This window comes from Aethalodelphis obliquidens, unplaced genomic scaffold, assembly GCF_003676395.1.
Source record: "Aethalodelphis obliquidens isolate GAN/ISIS:26980383/991018 unplaced genomic scaffold, ASM367639v1 scaffold20, whole genome shotgun sequence".
Lineage (NCBI taxonomy): Eukaryota > Metazoa > Chordata > Mammalia > Artiodactyla > Delphinidae > Aethalodelphis > Aethalodelphis obliquidens.
The window spans coordinates 14,521,676-14,540,820 of NW_020837964.1; the positions used below are offsets into that span (position 1 = coordinate 14,521,676).

At 40.0% G+C, this 19,145-nt stretch overlaps 1 protein-coding gene across 6 annotated transcripts in view; it reads right to left on the bottom strand.

The window, feature by feature from the left end:
- Positions 1–18,874, bottom strand: part of PHLPP2 (PH domain and leucine rich repeat protein phosphatase 2) — a 72,802-nt gene extending 53,928 nt beyond the window's left edge. For 2 of the 6 annotated variants that reach the window (XM_027119363.1, XM_027119361.1), the window contains exons 1-3: positions 18,731–18,874; positions 11,066–11,340; positions 493–626 (exon numbers count right to left, since the gene is read on the bottom strand). In XM_027119363.1, coding sequence (XP_026975164.1) covers positions 493–626; positions 11,066–11,340; positions 18,731–18,829 — 508 coding nt within the window. In that variant the 5' untranslated portion in view covers positions 18,830–18,874. Of the gene's footprint in view, positions 1–492; positions 630–7,640; positions 7,675–11,065; positions 11,341–18,730 lie in introns of those variants that run through there. The other 4 variants (XM_027119362.1, XM_027119359.1, XM_027119364.1 and 1 more) reach the window with 3 other exon arrangements.
- Positions 18,875–19,145: the final 271 nt, after the last annotated feature.

The following is a 19,145-nucleotide window of genomic DNA, read 5'->3' on the forward strand; positions in this document are numbered from 1 at the left end:
ACTTCCTTAAGGCTAACTTTATGACTAAAGTGATCAGATGAAAAATAGTCAATAGGGAAAAAATGCACCAAAAGAGAAGAGCATGTAAAATATCCAAGATTTAAAGCTTACGAAATTCAACAATATACACGTCTGATGTGTTCATCAAATGTTAAGTCATATATGATAATAACCACCTACTTTGCAACATTCTCGAACTATCCAGAAGTTCATGGACTTTATAAAGAACTTGAAAATATAACTGATACTAAAGCTATGATTTGATCAAGATGCTGGCAAAAGTACGTAACAATTCTGTAAGTCAGCATAACACCAGAACAAAAAGAGCAAAAATAAAAAGGGACGGCTGTTTTTGCTGTTGTTTTCTAACTACATTAATAAATTGGCTTAAAAATGGCTTTGGATAAAATCTTTTTAAAAGGCTGAAGACAGACAGAGGTACAAATAATTAAAAGTCATTAATGTATACACACAGCCATGATACATCCTTACCACCATAAAACCGAAGCATACAGCCAAGGTCAGGATTTGCCGCCTCCTCCTGTATGCGCACAGGGTCATCAAACCCCAGCCTGGACAAGTAATCATAAACAATCTGAAGAGGTCGTTCAGTAGGTTCCAGTCTCCTGCTTATACAATTCAAAAGAAAAATATTTGTTAAGTAATAAACACACTTCATTTGATTTTTAAAATCTTTTAATATGCTCTAGATTTTTACTTCTATATCAAGATTTTCTCTAATATCACATGATACAACTAATCTAAACAAGTGGTGCTCAGAGTTTTTGGTCTTGGGATCCCTCTATAGTTTTTGAGGCCCCCAAAGAGCTTTTGTTTACACGGAGTATATCTATTGACATTTACTGAATGAGAAACTAAACTTAAGAATTTCTAAATATTTAGTTATTCATTTTAAAATAACAACAATAAACACATTACATGTTAACAAATATTTTTTGAAAACTATATTTTCAGAATAAAACAAATTTAGTGAGAAGACTTGCATTATTTTATATTTTATAAATCTCTTTAACAGCTGGTTTAATAGAAGACAGCTAGATTCTCAGATATGTAGCCTCTAGAAAACTCCACTGTATACTTACAAGACTGAAAGTGAAAAAGAAAATTAATACCTCATTATTATGAAAGAGTTTTGACCTCATGCACCTCTTCAAAAAGTCTCAGAGACCGCCAGAGGGCCCTTTGAGAACCTCCGCTTCAAACTTAAAGGCATCGAATTGAAATTATGAGATATAAAAGATTGTACCTGGCCATAACTGATTTCACATAAGCTGCAACACAATTATAAATGGAGACTTTGGGTTGCTGACTATATCCTATATATTTCCTCTGGCTTCACAGATGATTTTTCCATAAAAACTAGGAATGAACTGCCCAGTAATTCCCCAGAAATCATTAGATTACATGGTTCTGACTGAAAGCTAGGTAAAACCAGAATGTTAGTAATCACTTGTGGCTTCTGGTGACACTGCATATTTTAAAATCACACAGACTTAAGGCAGCTCATTTACAATTCTTTTATCAGAAAGCAAAGAGTCATAAATACACCAGCTAAGAGCATGAGCTCCAAAAGTCACACTGCCTGGGTTTGAGTCTCACTTCTGCCACTTATCAACTGCATGTATGCCCCTAGACAAGTTATTTAACCTCACTGTCTTAAATTCCTCATCAGTATAATGGGTAGTGCCTAACTCACAGAGTTGTTATTAGAAGTATTTATTTATTTGCTTACAAGAAGATATCACATAGTATATAAAGTGCTTAGCAAATTATTTGGCATGTAGTAGTGTTCAATAATGTACTGACATTATTCAAAAAAATTCTTAGGAATGGAATAAAATTTTAATTAGAATAAAAATAAAGTGTCTCCCCTATCTGAAACAACAACCAAAAAACAAGTATAGGAAAGCCTGTATGTTTAAAAGATCTTGAAGAACATTATTCATATCCTAAAAGGATTCTGTTTAGAAAACTTAAGTCTTGTATTAATCAGAAGAAACATGATAAACCTTCCATCATGGCAAAAAGATATGAAAGAACTCTGTGTTTTGTGGTTAAAGAACTAGAAAATACTGGTTGGCAATATGCTTTAATTTAAAAAAACATGAAATGGGAATACTACAAAGTGGAATATAAACAACTGCAAAAATATGGTAATTTAGGAATGGAAATCATATTGATGAGTACAGAAAGTAAAAAATAAAAATAGGGACTTCCCTGGTGGTCCAGTGGCTAAGACTCCACGCTCCCAATGCAGGGGGCCAGGGTTCGATCCCTGGTCAGGGAACTAGATCCCTCATGCCGCAACTAAGACCCAACACAGCCAAATAAATAAACATTTTTTAAAAAATCTAAAATAAATAAATAAAAATAAAGTAAAACCACCTCCTGGCCCCTCCTGACTGTTCAGTTCTGACTTTCAGCTTCCATCAGCTCAGAACTACTACACAGGGAATGACCAAAGAACTAAAAGCCTACAAAGACCAATAAATATTGAATTTAATAGAAATGAAAAATAAACTTTTCAGAATAAAAATATCAGTTACAATTAATCTCTAGCCAAATAAAATAAAAATCCACAAAGAGCTGTGACAATTAGGCACCTTCCCAGTACAATGGTAGAATTCTTCTAAGAAGGATGCATTTTAAGAGAGACTTCTAATAAACTATATCCTGGACGGGTCAATTAGCCATGTAATAGGAAGACTGACTGAAGGATTAACTTGAAGACAAGGTGACCAAGGGCATAAAGAGCCCTCTCTACCTTCCAATGTCAAGAAGGATTAGACTTACTCTACCTAGATTGCTCCAAAGAATAGGACTAGGACCAAGGAGAAGTTGCACAGGTAGACTTGATTAAAAAATCAGGAAAAACCTTAATGATTAGAGAAGCCCAATAATGAAACTGACTACCTCTCAAAATAGTTCACAGAGAGCTAGAGAGCCCTCTGTCACGGACACTTTAGACGAGTCTCCTCTAAGAACCAAGTTGGGCCAGATGATCTTCAGCGTCTTTTAAAACTCAGGGCTCTTTCAGGTATTTAAGACACCTTGCTAATATAATACAAATTCTACGTGAACACTGCTATTATTTTTGGATACAGAGATCAATGTATTTAAATATAATTCCATATAATGATCACATATTCAAGACCAAGAAACATTATTAATACTTTCAGGCTAAAGCTCACTAACTCAATTTTCCTATTTCTCTCTGGAAAACCAGGAGAAATGGAAATATCCTAATTCTGACATATTTTACCTGATCAAATGTCCTAGTCTAAAAAGGCTCTGTAGATTTTGGAAAACCTCTTTATATATTTCCACCTAAAGAAAGTATTCTCCCTGGTGGGACAGGGAAAAAAAAAATCAAGAGAATCTCAACATCTGCTCTTATTAATTTAGCATAAATGAGCAAACAAGAAATAGTTCAAGAACTGCAAAAACAAGTAAAACGAGGGACTAATTCCATTTACTCATTAAACTCATCTGCTTAAGAGAGTAGAGTATGGGGGAGGGAAATGCTGTAATATGCTTACGGATCAATTTTGTGTTTCAAAGTTCCAAAAGTTTAACAGGCTGCTAATTAGCTGTGTGTTAAATCTCTCACAAATCAAAGGAAATATATATACTGCAAAACAGGTGTAGGAGAGAGTATGTTAGCAAAGAAAGGTTCCATTCAGCATTTGAAATACTTCCACTGCGGCTTTAAGAAGAGACAATATGACTATTGTTAACAGTTGTAGTTTGCTTCTAATGCTTCAAGGAGCTACAATAGTCCTTGTAAATCTGAATATATGTGGATATGGTTATTTTTCTCCAAACCAGCCAACCAATACAGTAATGCTATCAACAGTGTTTGCAGCTCTTAGCCAATCTGAACAGCGCCCACAGTTAAGTTAGAGGTAAGAGAAGAGTACATTTCATTCCAGGTATCATTTCACAAGAATTCTAGTTAATAGTGGGAGGCAAAAGTATACATTCTTTTTCTTTTTTTTTTGGTACGCGGGCCTCTCACTGTTGTGGCCTCTCCCTTTGCGGAGCACAGGCTCCGGATGCGCAGGCTCAGCGACCATGACTCACGGGCCCAGCCGCTCCGCGGCATGTGGGATCTTCCTGGACCAGGGCACGAACCCATGTCCCCTGCATCGGCAGGCGGACTCTCAACCACTGCGCCACCAGGGAAGCCCAAAAGTATACATTATTAAAACCCAACATATTGTATCCAAGATCCTAACAAAGCAGAGCAGCATTCTCTACATCAAAGTCAGGTTAAAACTCAATCTCTGACCATCTATAAAGGTAAAATCTGCAAAATTTGAAGACCAACAACACAGATCATGATACAAACAACAAGGATACTTCGATGAATGTTTACCCCATACCTGACACTATGCTGGGAAGTATCTCACATTTTACAAAACTAGGAAATAAGAAAAATGAGGTTCAGAGAGTCACACAATTAGTACATATGGCATCAGGGTTTGAACCTGTGTCGGTTTCCTTACAAAGCCTAGCCTCCTTTAGGGAAACAATATTATTTTCTAAATGTAGATTAAAAATGTATGCAGAAGAGAGCTCAAAGCACTTCATATGTTAACTTACATCAAGAAACATAAAAAGTTATGTTTTAAAATTACTGTACGTCATTAGTCTAATACATCATCATTTGAAAGATAGACTATTTTTATGCATCATTGTTGTATGAGAGTCTTTCTAGCCTTCGTGGTCCCTGGTTCCTGTGGGGTAGATTCTAAATCCTCAGAGTTTCCTGAGTAATGGGAGTGTCTTAGTTATTCATGAGCCCCTTGGATAACCCCTAGGTTTATGCTAAGAAATGAGCTGACTCAGGATGGGGGCTGGTCACCAGAAAGACCAACCACGTGAAGACAGGGCTGGGGCTTGGAGTGAGCCCGACCTTGGGAGAGGGGAGGGCTGGAGATTTGAGTTCAAGCACCTACCTGATCAATGATTAAATCAGTGAAGCCTACGCTATAATACCTCAATAAAAACTCTGTACTGAAGCTTCCCAATGGATGAACACACTAATGTGCTGGGAGGGTAACACGGATGCTCCCAGACCTCGCCCTATGTGTGTCTTCATTTTGCTGGTCCTGATTTGTATCCTTTATACGAAAATTGTAATCTTAAATATTGCTTTCTTGTGTTCTGTGAGACATTCTAGTGAATTATTGAACCTGAAGGGGTCATGGGAGCCCCCTAAATTTTTATCCAGTTGGCCTGAAGTGCAACCAGAGTGTAAAGTCAGGGTGGTCTTGTTGGACACCAGGCCCTTTAAATTGTTTGTTTGTTTGTTTAATTTTTATTTTATATTGGAGTATAGCTGATTAACAACGTTGTGTTAGTCTCAGGTGTAATGTCCTTTAACTTGTGAAGGAAGTTTGTGCAAACTCTGCATGGTTCGTGTCAGAACTGTACTGCAGTAAACCAGATGGCATTGTAACAACCATTAAGAAAGAAAAAACACTGCCAGTTAGACTATGACCTACCAACAACTGTAAGATACACACTGATTTTAGAAGTATTAAAATGTAAAAACAAAACAAAGTTTTAATAAAAACAAATTACTTAATGTGTAACACATTCTTTTAAAGCTTTAAAATACTACAGAAATATGAAACACAAAACAAAAATAATCCTTTTCCTTCCTCAGGGTTAATCAGCTCAGTATGTATCCTGAAACAGGACTTTTCATTCCACTTTTACAATATCAAAATATGGTAAAACAAAACTATAGTGACTTGTTAAGAGGTCACCCAGCAAGTCATTGATAGTAAAGGAATTAGAACTCAGGATCCCAAATCCTGAGGGCATAATTTTCTGTTAGATATATTTTATCTATTCTTAGCTTATCTTAAAAGATAGTGTATCAACCACAGAAATCTTAGTCATTTTGATGACTGAAAATAAAAGTAAAAATATGACCATGAGCCAAAGGGCACTTCATTTTGTTACATGTGATATTTTTACAACTTTTCAAAGAGAAGGCAATGACTACACTAAGCTTCACTACTGAGTCATCTGTCACTTTAACAGTCCAATAAAACAGACAGACCAAATAGTATCATGTAAAGGGCACTGGACTGGGAGACAGGATACTTGTGTTCCAACTAGAGCACTAGCACCAGGCAGCTGCAGGAATGTGCTTTGGACCTGACCTCTCCAGGCCTCTGTTTCACATCCATAAAACGAAAGAAAATGGTTTCAGTGATTCCCATGGGGAAGTTACTGGCCTTTTAGGTAGGACAATTCTTTGCTGTACAAGATGGTCCCACACATTGAGGACATTAAGGCTCCCTGTCCTGAATGCTGACCCTAGATGCTGGTAACCCTCCCCTGTAGCTGTGATAACCAAAAGCCCTGCCCCCACACGTATTTCCGGATGGAAAGGGCAGTGGATGGTGAGGCTGGTAGGTTGGGTTCATTTTACTAGTAGGCAGCAGTCTCCAGCCTTTTTGGCACCAGGGGCCGGTTTCGTGGAAGACAATTTTTCTACGGACCGGTGGCAGGGAGGCTGGTGGGGGGCAGCAGGAGGGGGTTCAGGCGGTAATGTGAGCAACGGGGAGCAGCAGATGAAGCTTCACTCACTCACTGTTTACCTCCTGCTGTGTGGCCCAGTGCCAGGGGTTAGAGACCCCTGCTAGTAGGCATCTCTCTTAGGTTCCTTCAAGTGCTAAAATGCTATAAACTAGTAATCCCTCTGTTAAATTCAAGTGACAAGTCCATGATTAAAAAAGAGTAAGGAAAGAAGGAAATCATGGATGATTTAGGAAAAACATGGGGTAATTTTAGTGCCAGTAATCCCATTTCTAGGACCTAGTTCACGGAAATCAACAATGTAAAGAGTCATGGGCAAAGGTTTAGTCATCACACTACTTCTAAGGGTTGAGTGACTTGAAACAACCCAAACAGGTAACACTTATTGAGCACTTACTAGGTCCAGGCATCATTTTAAGAAGTTTACTTCCTTGCTCCTCAGAGTGTAGCACATCACTTAGGAGCTTAATAGAAATATAGACCCACAGGCCCCACCCCAGAGCCACTGAATCAGAATCTGCATTTTAACAAGCTCCCCAGCTGGACATTCGAGTTTAAGAAGCGTTACAAGTATTAATTCACTTAATCTTCATAACATGTATAATCTATTTAATCCTCGTGATAACTCTATAATGTAAATATCATCATCCTCCATTGTACAGATTAGTAAACTGAGGACAAAGCGTTAGGCAACTTGCATAGTAACACAGCCAATTTGAACACACACACTCTCAATCCATAATCCAAGCTCTACACCATTACTGCACATAATTTCTCAAATTTTAAACAAGTTATAGTATACGCATAAAATAGAATATTCTGTAGTTATTAAAACTGGTATCTAAGGAATTTTTAATGACACAAGGAAATTAATTGAAGTAAGCAGTAAATAAAATTGAATATATGGTGTGGGTCCAAATACGTAATTTAAAAAAATTACACACACACTCATTTTGAAAAAGATCTGGAAAAAAAAATGTCAGCATGGCGGGGGAAGGGGGAGGTAATATATGGAATCTGGTGTCAGAATGCCAGAGTTCAAATTCCAGCTCTACACTTACCAGCCAAGTGATTCTAGGTGAGATGATTAACTCTTTTAAGACTCATTTTCCTCATCTATAAAATAGGGAAAGTATTTACCTCACAAGATTGTTATGAGGATTAAGTGAGATAATCTACAGAAAGCATAAGCAATGAAAATTATTTCTCTTTATACTTTTTCATTTTTCCAAAATTTCTACAATGAATATAAATCACACTTCATTAAGCAGCAAAAAATGTTATTAAAAAAAGATACTGTGTTAGACTGTCAACTATCTTATGAAGAGCTATTACAAAGAAAGTACCTATTCTTCTGATGCGATAAACGTAAGACTGAACTCAAGCAATTAACCGTTGAGTAAGAGGTCTAAAAAAGATCTTTAAACAATTATGATTAAATAGTGAAACTGAGCAAGGCACACTGTGCCAGTTCCCCTCCAGGAGGGCCTTTACTCGGAAGGAAGTCCACCATCTATCATGAATGATGTCAACATTCCAACTGCTTGGCAGTACCCGCCTGGCCTTGAACAAGTTACTGGACCTCTCGAAGAGCCTCAATTTTCCTCATTGGAAGAGAATAACCCTACCTCTCTTAGAGTTACTGTGAGGATTTAATGAGAAAATGTGCATAAAGCAGTAAGCCCGTTAACTAGCAAAAGAAAGCACTTAATGTTAGCTAAAATATATCATCATCATTTTTTTGGCTGGCTGAGGCTTCTTGAGCTCCTATTCCAGCGATGAGAATATATTCGGATCTCAAATAATGTATGATCGCACTTCTATGTGGAATCTAAAAACACAACAAACTAGTGAATGTAGCAAAAAAGAAGCAGCCTTGCAAATATAGAGAACAAACTAGGGGCTACCAGTGGGGGGTGGAGGAGCAACACAGCCAGGGCGGGGGGCGGGGGTGGGGGAGTGGAGGCGGTAGTGGGAGGCACAAACTACTGGATGTCAGACAGGCTACAAGGATGTAGTGTACAGCACAGGGGATACAGCCAATATTTTATAATAACTGCAAATGGAGTGTAACCTTTAAAAATTGTACAAATTTTTTTAAATTTTTAAAAAAAGAAAATATATTCATATCTTCAAACCACAGTTCAACAGTGTTTTCATTATTTTATAACCAATTATGTTTTCAAAGAGCTATTTCATTAGAAATTATCAAGGCTACAGGACTAAAAAGAGACAAACTCTCCATTTTAAGTACAGTTTAGTTCACTAAAGTAAATTGTATCACATTTGGATTCTTGGCTACACAACTAGTAGTAGCAAGCCAATTCAAGTGGGGTTTTCTCCACTTTTCTAGTATTTTTGTGTATACACACATTAGTATACAGATGAGTAATAAGTCTTAGGTTTAAATACTTGAACTCCGTCAATCACTACCAGCTATAATGTAGGTCAAGGCTTTCCACCTGATAAAATTAGATCGGAATCAGTGTTAAGATTTAGAAAAGCCTAAGGGTCACCCAGTCTGATCCTTTCGTTTTACAAATGGATTTAGGAAATGTAGTTAACTGGTGAACAAGGAAAACATTCAAGTGCTAGTCTACTTTTTCAGGAATTAGTCCAAATCCTAAAGGAAAATAATAATAAACCCCAGTTTAGACTTTAAAATGATATCAATGTTTAGCTCAGCTAAAGGTGTTACTATCATTGCCACATTTTTAGGTGTAAGTGGGTGCCTCCTTTCTCACTTTCAACAGTACTGAATCCACAGTTTTGAATTCTGTTTTGAGACATTTATTTATTACAGGAAAAGGGAAGGAGAGAAAGTCAATGGTCAGGCACTTAAGGAGCTCTTATTTGAGGTCTAACTCAAAGAACTAATAGTTTTTTTTAAAAAGCTGAATCAGGGCTTCCCTGGTGGCGCAGTGGTTGAGAGTCCGCCTGCCGATGCAGGGGACATGGGTTCGTGCCCCGGTCCGGGAAGATCCCACATGCCGCAGAACGGCTAGGCCGGTGAGCCATGGCCGCTGAGCCTGCGCGTCCGGAGCCTGTGCTCCGCGACGGGAGAGGCCACAATAGTGAGAGACCCGCGTACAACAAAAAAAAAATTAAAAAAAAGATTTTAAAGAAATTAAACCTATGAAAATATGCTCAACCTAACTCATTAATATAAATGAAAATTAAAACAAAATAACAAAATTCCTATCAGATTTGCAAAAATCTAAGTCATCAGCCTTGAAAAAAGAGTTGTCCTTGGAATGCTGAATTTATGATTCTCTAAAAACTGTTGACAATCATTTCTATTCACAATCAAGTATGTGCTCGTGCATGAGGATGTGTCTGTATATGAAAAATTTAACATATTCTGGAGAAAGTAAGGGGGAAATAGGTATACTTTTATATTATTCATCGAAGTATAAGTTCTATGAAGAGGAATTTGACAAAATCTCTCAAAATTAAACATGCACATACCCTTTGAGCCAGCAATTCCACTTCTAGGACTTTACCCTACAGATGACTTCCACATGGGAGAAATATCACAGGTACAAGGATATTCACTGCAACAGTACTTGTAGTAAAAAAACTGGTAACAACTTACATGTCCATTAATAGGAGACTAGCTAAAATTGTGGTAGATTCATAAAATGAAATACTATTTAGCCATTAAATAAATGAAAATTATATAAACATTAATATGGAAAGATTTCTAAGAGATATTAAGTTGACATGTTGCATGTAGCACCATTAGTTTTAAAATTTATATACAAATAATGACACATACTCATGCATGACCATAGGTACTTCTCATTCTATTTCCTTTTATACATTTCTATTTCATTCTGTTTATATGTATTACTTAAAAACTTTAAAAATATTTATTTTGGGCTTCCCTGGCTGCGCAGTGGTTAAGAATCTGCCTGCCAATGCAGGGGACACAGGTTCATGCCCTGGTCCGGGAGGATCCCACATGCCACAGAGCAACTAAGCCCGCAAGCCACAACTACAGAGCCTGTGCTCTAGAGCCTGTGAGCCACAACTACTGAAGCCCGTGCGCCTACAGCCCGTGCTCCACAACAAGAGAAGCCACCACAATGAGAAGCCCGGGTACCGCAACGAAGAGTAGCCCCCACTCACCGCAACTAGAGAAAAGTCCGCGTACAGCAACAAAGAACCCAATGCAGCCAAAAATAAATAAATTTAATTTTTAAAAAATCTTTAAAAAAATATTTATTTTAAATTTAGATATCCGACCTATGATATAATCCAAATGAAGTAATTATCAATTTTTCCTTCCTTTTCCTTTAAAAACTGACAGTTTTTAAATTCAAGAATCCTAATGTCAGCATTCCAGGGAGAAATCTTTTTTCAAGCCTAGTGACCCCATAATCATCATCAGCTCCAGCAAGAATGAGGTCCTAAAGCTCACTTCCAAGCAGAAACACATGTGACTTATACTGCAGGAGAATTAGTGGTAAAACTCTGACCTCACCTGACCAGGTCTCCATGAAGCTGCAAATAAAGACGTTCCCTTCCCTCTCCAGCACAGATTTCTGACACTGGCGTGTCTACTGTGCAAAGGACAAGATGTAAGTCGGAGGAGGAGGCAGTGGCAGAGGCGCTGGCTGCAGTGGCCGTGGCGGTGTCTGCTCCGTACAGGTAAACACAGCCTCTCTTCACATCTTCTCGCAGCCAGTCTCTCTCTCGAGAACCAAACCTACTTCTCCTATTCAGACAATGTCTGCTCCCATTGCGTTTCATAGTTCTCTAAAAACGTCAGGAAAAAGAAATCATTAGCTCAAATGTCTGACTGAATTAGACACATTCAGTCCTCAGCCCACCTTTCCACTCCGTAGTCACCAAAACTTGACTCAGTACCGCCTCCTCTCACAGAGCCTTCTGCACCTGCCATGCCCAGCCCTAAACTGAAAATTTTCATTCTCTTTACTGCTAGCTGTTCATGTCTCTGTCCATCATCTTTTTTTTTTCTTACTTTTTTTTTACTTTTTTATTTTTGGCCACGTCAGGTCTTAGTGGCGGCACACGGGAACTTCATTGCGGTGTGCGGGTTTTCTTTCTCTAATTGTGGCGCACAGGCTCCAGGGCATGTGGGTTCTGTAGTTTGAGGCGCATGGGCTTAGTTGCCTCGTGGCATGTGGGATCTTAATTCCCCAACCAGGGATCGAAACCCATGTCCCCTGCATTGGAAGGCCGATTCTTTACCACTGGACCACCAGGAAAGTCCCTGTCAGTCATCTTCTGATCTTTTTTTTTCTTTATGTTTTCATAAAAATGTCAAGAACAGTAGTGTACCTACTACCTAATTTTCACAAGCTTTAATATTTTGCCATATTTAGTTCAGATCATTATTCTAAAGAACATATATATGATATATCCTTACATATATAGCTAAAGCCACCTACTACCTAAAAAAATCCCATTCACCTCCCTCTCTCCCCAGAAATAAACACTCTACTATAGTGTTTATCATCCCATGCATTTTTTTTTAATTTCTGATTTTTATTGATTGTTTGATTGGTTGATTGATTTTTGGCTGCGTTGGGTCTGTGTTGCTGCGCATGGGTCTTCTCTAGTTGTGGCGAGCGGGGGCCACTCTTCGTTGTGGTACACGGGCTTCTCATTGTGGTGGCTTCTCTTGTTGCAGAGCACGGGCTCTAGGTGCGTGGGCTTCAGTAGTTGTGGCATGTGGGCTCAGTAGTTGTGGCTCACGGGCTTAGATGCTCCATGGCATGTGGGATCTTCCCAGACCAAGGCTCAAACCCGTGTCCCCTGCATTGGCAGGCGGATTCTTAACCACTGTGCCACCAGGGAAGTCCTCCCATGCATTTTTTATGTTTGCCATATAAGTATATATCTATAAACTCTATATAGTATTGTTTTACATGATTTAAAACTTTATCTAAAACCTAACATACTTATGTTTCACCCTGCAATTTTTTTTATTTGATTCAACATTGGTTTAGAGATGTATCTATGATTAATACACCCTGCTCATTCTCTTGAATAACATTCTATTATACAAATACACTGAAATTTATCCATTCTCCTGCTGAGGGCATTTAGTTTGTTTCTAATTTTTCAGTGTCGGAAACAATGCTGCAATAAACATTTCTGTATGTCTCCATATGCAAACTGAAAGTTCCTCTAGGGTCCTAGTCCTCTGCCTCATATCCCAAATAAGGAACTACAGAATCAACACAATACTGCACAAATATTCTTTCCATTATCCTCATGTTTCAAAAGAAAAATTACTGTTGCATTTGATAACTTAGGTATGCATATACATTGTGAAGTCACATTATCTCAGAGCAAAAACAACTGCTACAGCAATATAACAAGTTTCTAAAGATCAATATTTACCTGCTCTATTTTTTTTAAATGGGCCATTTCTATTCCCATTAATAAAAAACTAATTTCCACAAACAATTACACTGACCCACCTTTCTAGGGCCACTCCCCACTGTATTTCACTCTGTTTGTCATATCCAACTCCCCGAACACACCAACTATTCCACAATTCTGTGACTTGCCTGAAATGTCCTTCTCCATCTTGTCCATCTCTCTCTGTGGAGCTTTCCATGTCTCCCATCCCTGCTTTCTCCTACTAATTAAAAAGAATTAATAACTCTACACTCTCCTCCACAGAACTTCTTCACCTTAAACATACTTCCATTCCCATGTAAATCACAATGAGTTTTTAATTATTTATTTGGTATTTCTTCTTCTCTTATACACTGAGAACCTATTACAGTACCTTAGCACCTGGGTGGCCCAGAGATGCATGCAGAACTCAGTGATGTCACAGACATTTATTCCCAGTCTGTACTTTATTAGCTTTAGCAAGAAGTTGAACAAACTTGGGGAAAAAATCTCCATTTTTATAGGAAACCCTATCACCTTTCCTCTGTATCAGCCACAAAGTAAATAAAATACTTTTGCTACTATTCCTCATTGGAAAACAGAAATATCTATAAATAAAGCAAATATTATTTTTGTAATTACTGAGATTAAATATTTGAGGATAACTGTAGTGCCTAAAATTAAATCTCTGAAGATGATAAAGAAAAGGGAAGGAAAAGTTAGAAGGTATTCCCCACATGGAGAAAAAGAAAAACAAGAAATCAAGAATGGCTTCATTGTTTAAATTTATGATAATAGGTGAATCGATCATTTTACAGATCTTAGGGATTTAAGTACAGCTAATCAAAACCATGAGGATTATTACTGATTCTAACTTTAGATAAATAGGATAAACCCCTGCTACAAGTGGGAACTAGGCGTCTTTCTTCTCATAAAGAGCATTTTCTCAAAGCTGAACATCTCAGAATTAACAAAGGGCTTTTGAGCACATATTTTATAAACACAGGGACCATCATACTTGCACCACTAAATAATCTTAACCACTGCATAATTAGACAGTGATTTTAAATATTCCTTATTTTTTAATCTTTGGTAAAGGTCAACTGAACCATCTGAAAACAGTATTCTATACAGTGCAGTAACATTTATACAAGGAAGCTCTGCATTCTGCACTCAGTGGAGAGAAATTTTGCTCACTGCTATTAAGAGAGGGCCAGTGGACACCACTCCACACATCCACCAAAAAGCTTCTTTAAAAAACTTTTTAAGGTCAAATAATATCCCACTAACCTTATCAATCTTAGAAAAGTCAAGGCAGACCCCAGGAAGTATTACATTAGTTCATCCATGATTTTTCTTCTGTGAGGATTTTTAAAAGTCATTTTTTAATGTGTATATCTATTTCCCTTAAGACTATACATAGGGCTTCCCAGGTGGCGCAGTGGTTGAGAGTCCGTCTGCCGATGCAGGGGACACAGGTTCGTGCCCCGGTCCGGGAAGATCCCACATGTCGTGGAGCGGCTGGGCCCGTGAGCCATGGCCGCTGAGCCTGCGCGTCCGGAGCCTGTGCTCCGAAACGGGAGAGGCCACAGGAGTGAGAGGCCCACGTACCGCAAAAAAAAAAAAAAAAAAAAAAGACTATACATAAAGTTTTAAGAACTTGTACACTGTTGAAATCCATGTGTTGTTAGTCAAAGAATGTATCTCCTGTTTATATGATATATTCCACCCCATGAAAATAAACTGCTGAGTTAGAACTTTAGTAGATATCATTCTCTTAAACCTGTTCAATGGGTATTTAACAGCCTAGATAGCAAACAAGCATAGCCTTCTGGTAACAATCTAGAAGGACTGTTTAGCTATCATTAGTTACTGCTGAATTACCTAGTGCTTCCTTCTCCACTGCCTAAACCATCGGGTAAATGTTGGAAAGGTCACTTCTGTCCTCTGAGATGCTTGCAGCTTTTAGAATCACTATTCCACTGGAAATGCTAGATGGAGAACACTTTATTTCCTCCCTTTACTCTTATATAAGAACTATTGACAAGTTTCTCTAAAAGGGAACATAACTATAATCACCCTCCCATCAAACAAGTGTATAAAGAGCACATTTAAGACTTAAAGATATTTCTAGAAAGCCGAAATCTTCAGAGTAAGCCATGATTTAAGTACCCACTTCAGTTTTACACTTTGAACCCTCTAAAAATGAGGGCTCTGATCAGTTCAAAGGTGATAAACTATTAAACGCCCAATGAACTAACTCTAAGGTATGCATGGTAGAACAGGATCTACTGAAGTAACTCTTCAGACTCAGTGAGTTCTACTAGACTGTAAAATATCCTAAAGTAGGAGATATGTTTCTGCATTCAAAACTTTAGAATATGGGCTCATCTCTAGGAATATACATGCTAAGGAATATTTTGGAAGGGGTGGATGAGATAAAGAAGGGAAGAATATTTCAGTTCATTAAAATCTTTTTGGTAGTAATTGATTTTAAAAGCCATACAAACACATTATTTTGATAAAAACCTGAAACTATTATTGAAAAAACGCATCTCACAGAATCCACTGACTAGATTAATTATAACTTCATTTCTTCTACAGAGTAAAAAAAAAAAGCAAAAAAAACCTCTCCAAATTTCCAAACATCTGGAAATTTCTGCTTCAAGGATACTCCTAATAATCTTAAAGAGTATTAAAAATCTCATACTTATATTCCAACTACAGTTATAAAGGACTATATTCTAAATAGCAATTTGCTGTGGAGAATAGGGAACCTTCTTGCACTGTTGGTGAGAATGTAAATTGATACAGCCAGTATGGAGGTTCCTTAAAAAACTAAAAATAGAACTACCATACGACCCAGCAATCCCATTACTGGGCATATACCCTGAGAAAACCATAATTCGAAAAGAGTCATGTACCAAAATGTTCATTGCAGCTCTACTTACAATAGCCAGGACATGGAAGCAACCTAAGTGTCCATCAACAGATGAATGGATAAAGAAGATGTGGCACATATATATACAATGGAATATTACTCAGCCATAAAAAGGAACAAAACTGAGTTATTTGTAGCGAGGTGGATGGACCTAGAGACTGTCATACAGAGTGAAGTAAGTCAGAAAGAGAAAAACAAATACCATATGCTAACACATATATATGGAATCTAAAAAAAAAAAAAAGAAAATGGTCAAAAGAACCTAGGAGCAAGACGGGAATAAAGATGCAGACCTACTAGAGAATGGACTTGAGGATACGGGGAGGGGAAAGGGTAAGCTGGGACAAAGTGAGAGAGTGGCACGGACATATATACACTACCAAACGTAAAATAGCTAGCTAGTGGGGAGCAACCGCATAGCACAGGGAGATCAGCTCGGGGCTTTGGGAAGGAGATGCAAGAGGGAAGAGATATGGGGACATATGTATAACTGATTCACTTTGTTATAAAGCAGAAACTGACACACCATTGTAAAGCAATTATACTCTAATAAAGATGTTTAAATAAATAAATAAATAGCAATTTGCTAAATAAATCTGGGGGCAGATTTTGAAACAAATTTTCCAGTAGGCCATACGGTGGACCTAGATCTAATCTGGCTAAAGTTACACCAGTTTAGCTATATTAGCCTTTTTATGATGATCTATACTCTTTGACAATAATGATGTTCATGATCTGGTATTAAGTATAGAAGAGTTACAAAAAAGAATGGTAAGCCTTTTTAAAAGGGTTTTCAGAAAAAAACATGTAGGAAACTATGGCTTTCTTCCCAATTCCGAAAGTCTTCTACTTACATATTCCTTTCCAGTTTCACCTGACACAAAATTCAACCACTCAGCTACTGAAGGGAACTTCTGTCTGTAGAACACACCGCACCTATTCTTCACAGCCGATCCCATTTATTTGCAAGGATGCAAAGGTCTAAGACACTGTGAGCCTCCCACATCACCAGCTCAGCACTATAATCAAGATTAATTTCTGGACTCTTTCTAATGGTCCCCAGATTGGAAACCCACGGAACCAGTGGTAGGATGGACCACTTCCTGGAAGTGCAGGAAGGTCGAACCCTTCAAAAAAGATCCTCATTGCTCAATTCCTTCCCTCCCACAACTCACTCTCTCTCCACCAAAAAATAGTTGTAAAAATAGCCAAGGCTGTTTACCTTCTAGGCCAGAGGGCATTACCTATCTCTCAGACCTGCCCTTTCCTGATAAGCCAGGCCAGCAGAACTTTTTTAAGTTCATTCACAATTTACATTTTTGTGACCTTACAGTTTTAAGTAAATATCCAAAAGCCTTTGAGTAATTATATTTAATTAAAATATAATTTTGATATAAATTATATTTAATATAATGTGATTATATTTAATATAAAACATGATTAAAGTAAATATGTATAAGGTCTATGCAGAAGTGGAGATAAACTATGAAAAGTTATTTCTTTAAGTTGCTGCATTAAGACTGGGAGGTAGCAGCAGAAAAAAAGTTTTATATTTTAGAGTTCTAATTTATGTTGTTTCATGGATTCACCAGATGCTTCAAATCTATTATTTTTTTCCAATGTTGTTGTTTCTTTGTGATGCCCTACGTATAATCTTAGTAGCGAGTATACAGTCGCACCCTCAATCCCAAAGAACAACTATTACTTAATGAATTTTTAAACATTATGTATTTTCATTGTTTTGCAAAGTAGTTTTGAAACACGTCAAATCTAAATTTTCTTTTCTCTCTTCCTTTTCTCTGGCAAGTTTTAAAGCCTGCTGATTCCTCTTCTAGAACTTTAGAAGGAATTCCACTCCATCTCCAGGACACCTAGTTTACATATCTGACCTACAGAAAAATTTCTCTCCAACTATTTCGAAGGCTAGTAGAAAACTCCATCCAGTGTGTCTCCCACAACCCCTCCTTTTAACCACCTTCACTGTCCCCTTCCCACCCTACAATTCCTGTGCATTTTAACTTCTTGGCATCACCTTCAAGACTCCACTCCCCCCCTTGCCTGCATCTGCCTTCACTCCTCCTACTCCCCCCCAATTCCTGCCAAAAGCCCCGTTAGCTGCCTGTTGCATAACTGCTCCCCCGTCACCATCTCTCTGGATTGTCAGCCCCACTCCCGCCAGCAGGAATGCCCCTTTTTGTCCAACCCCTCCTCCCTTCTGCAACACGCCCAGCGATTCCCCGAGATTAAGCTCCTCCGGGGATTCTCCCTCCAGGCCCGCGCTCCGGAGCGAGAAGCGGGTCTTAACTTCGGTGGTAAGCTCCGAGGGCAGAGGCGGCCCACTCCAGCCGGCGCAGCCCCAGCACACCGCAGCGCCCGGCCAATCACCGCCGCCATCCTCCCGCTGGGGTGATGTCTTCAGGTGTCCGGGGAGAAAGCCCTGCGTACTATCAGCTCCGCTGTCGGGCCAGGAGCCGCCGGCCTTGGGGCCCCGTGCGCAACCGGGGGAGGCAGAGGCGGGCCCCGGGGTCCCAAAGGAGCCGAGTGGCGGCGGCGACCGGGTGGACGCCGGCCCCAAGGCGTGGGCCTGCGAGGCGGGTGGCACGCGGCCAGGGATGGGCAGCGGTGGGGACGGAGGCGGCCGCGGCCTCGGCGGGGGCCAGCTGCAGAGGCCTCCGCGGGTGCCGCGGCCCCTCCAGCCGGGTTCTGGGAGCGACTGAGACGCAAGGCTGACTGACCGACGCGAGGTGGGGGTCGCCGGCTGCCTCGGCCACCGCGCGGGGTAGGGGCGGCCTCTGCCCGCTTTCGCTCCCTCCCCAACCCGCCCGCCCACCTCACCTTCAGGACCCGGATCCCGCCCGGCCGGCGGCTCGCGGGCGCTTCGGGCGGCTCCGGCGGTTCGAGCGGGCCCGCGGGGCCCGGCTCCACCTCCCCCATCTGCGGCTGGTGGAGGCTGCACAGGATCGCCCGGCCGGCGCTACGCCGCACGGAGCCTCGGCGGCGAGCGCGAACAGCCTGCGGCCCCGCCCCCCGCAGTCCGCCGGCCCCGCCCCCTGCCGCCCTCCCGGCCCTGCCACCCGCCGCCCCGCCGGCCCCGCCCCACCCGCAGCCGTTTCGGCCCTGCGTAGCCGCGGGCCCGGTGCGTCCTGGGCGCTGCGAGCCGCAAGCCGCTGGGCGGGCTGCCGGGGACCTCGCGGGCGGAGCCCGGCGCCACCGCAGGGCTGGGCCTCCGTTGTCGGCCGCCCTCGGTTTG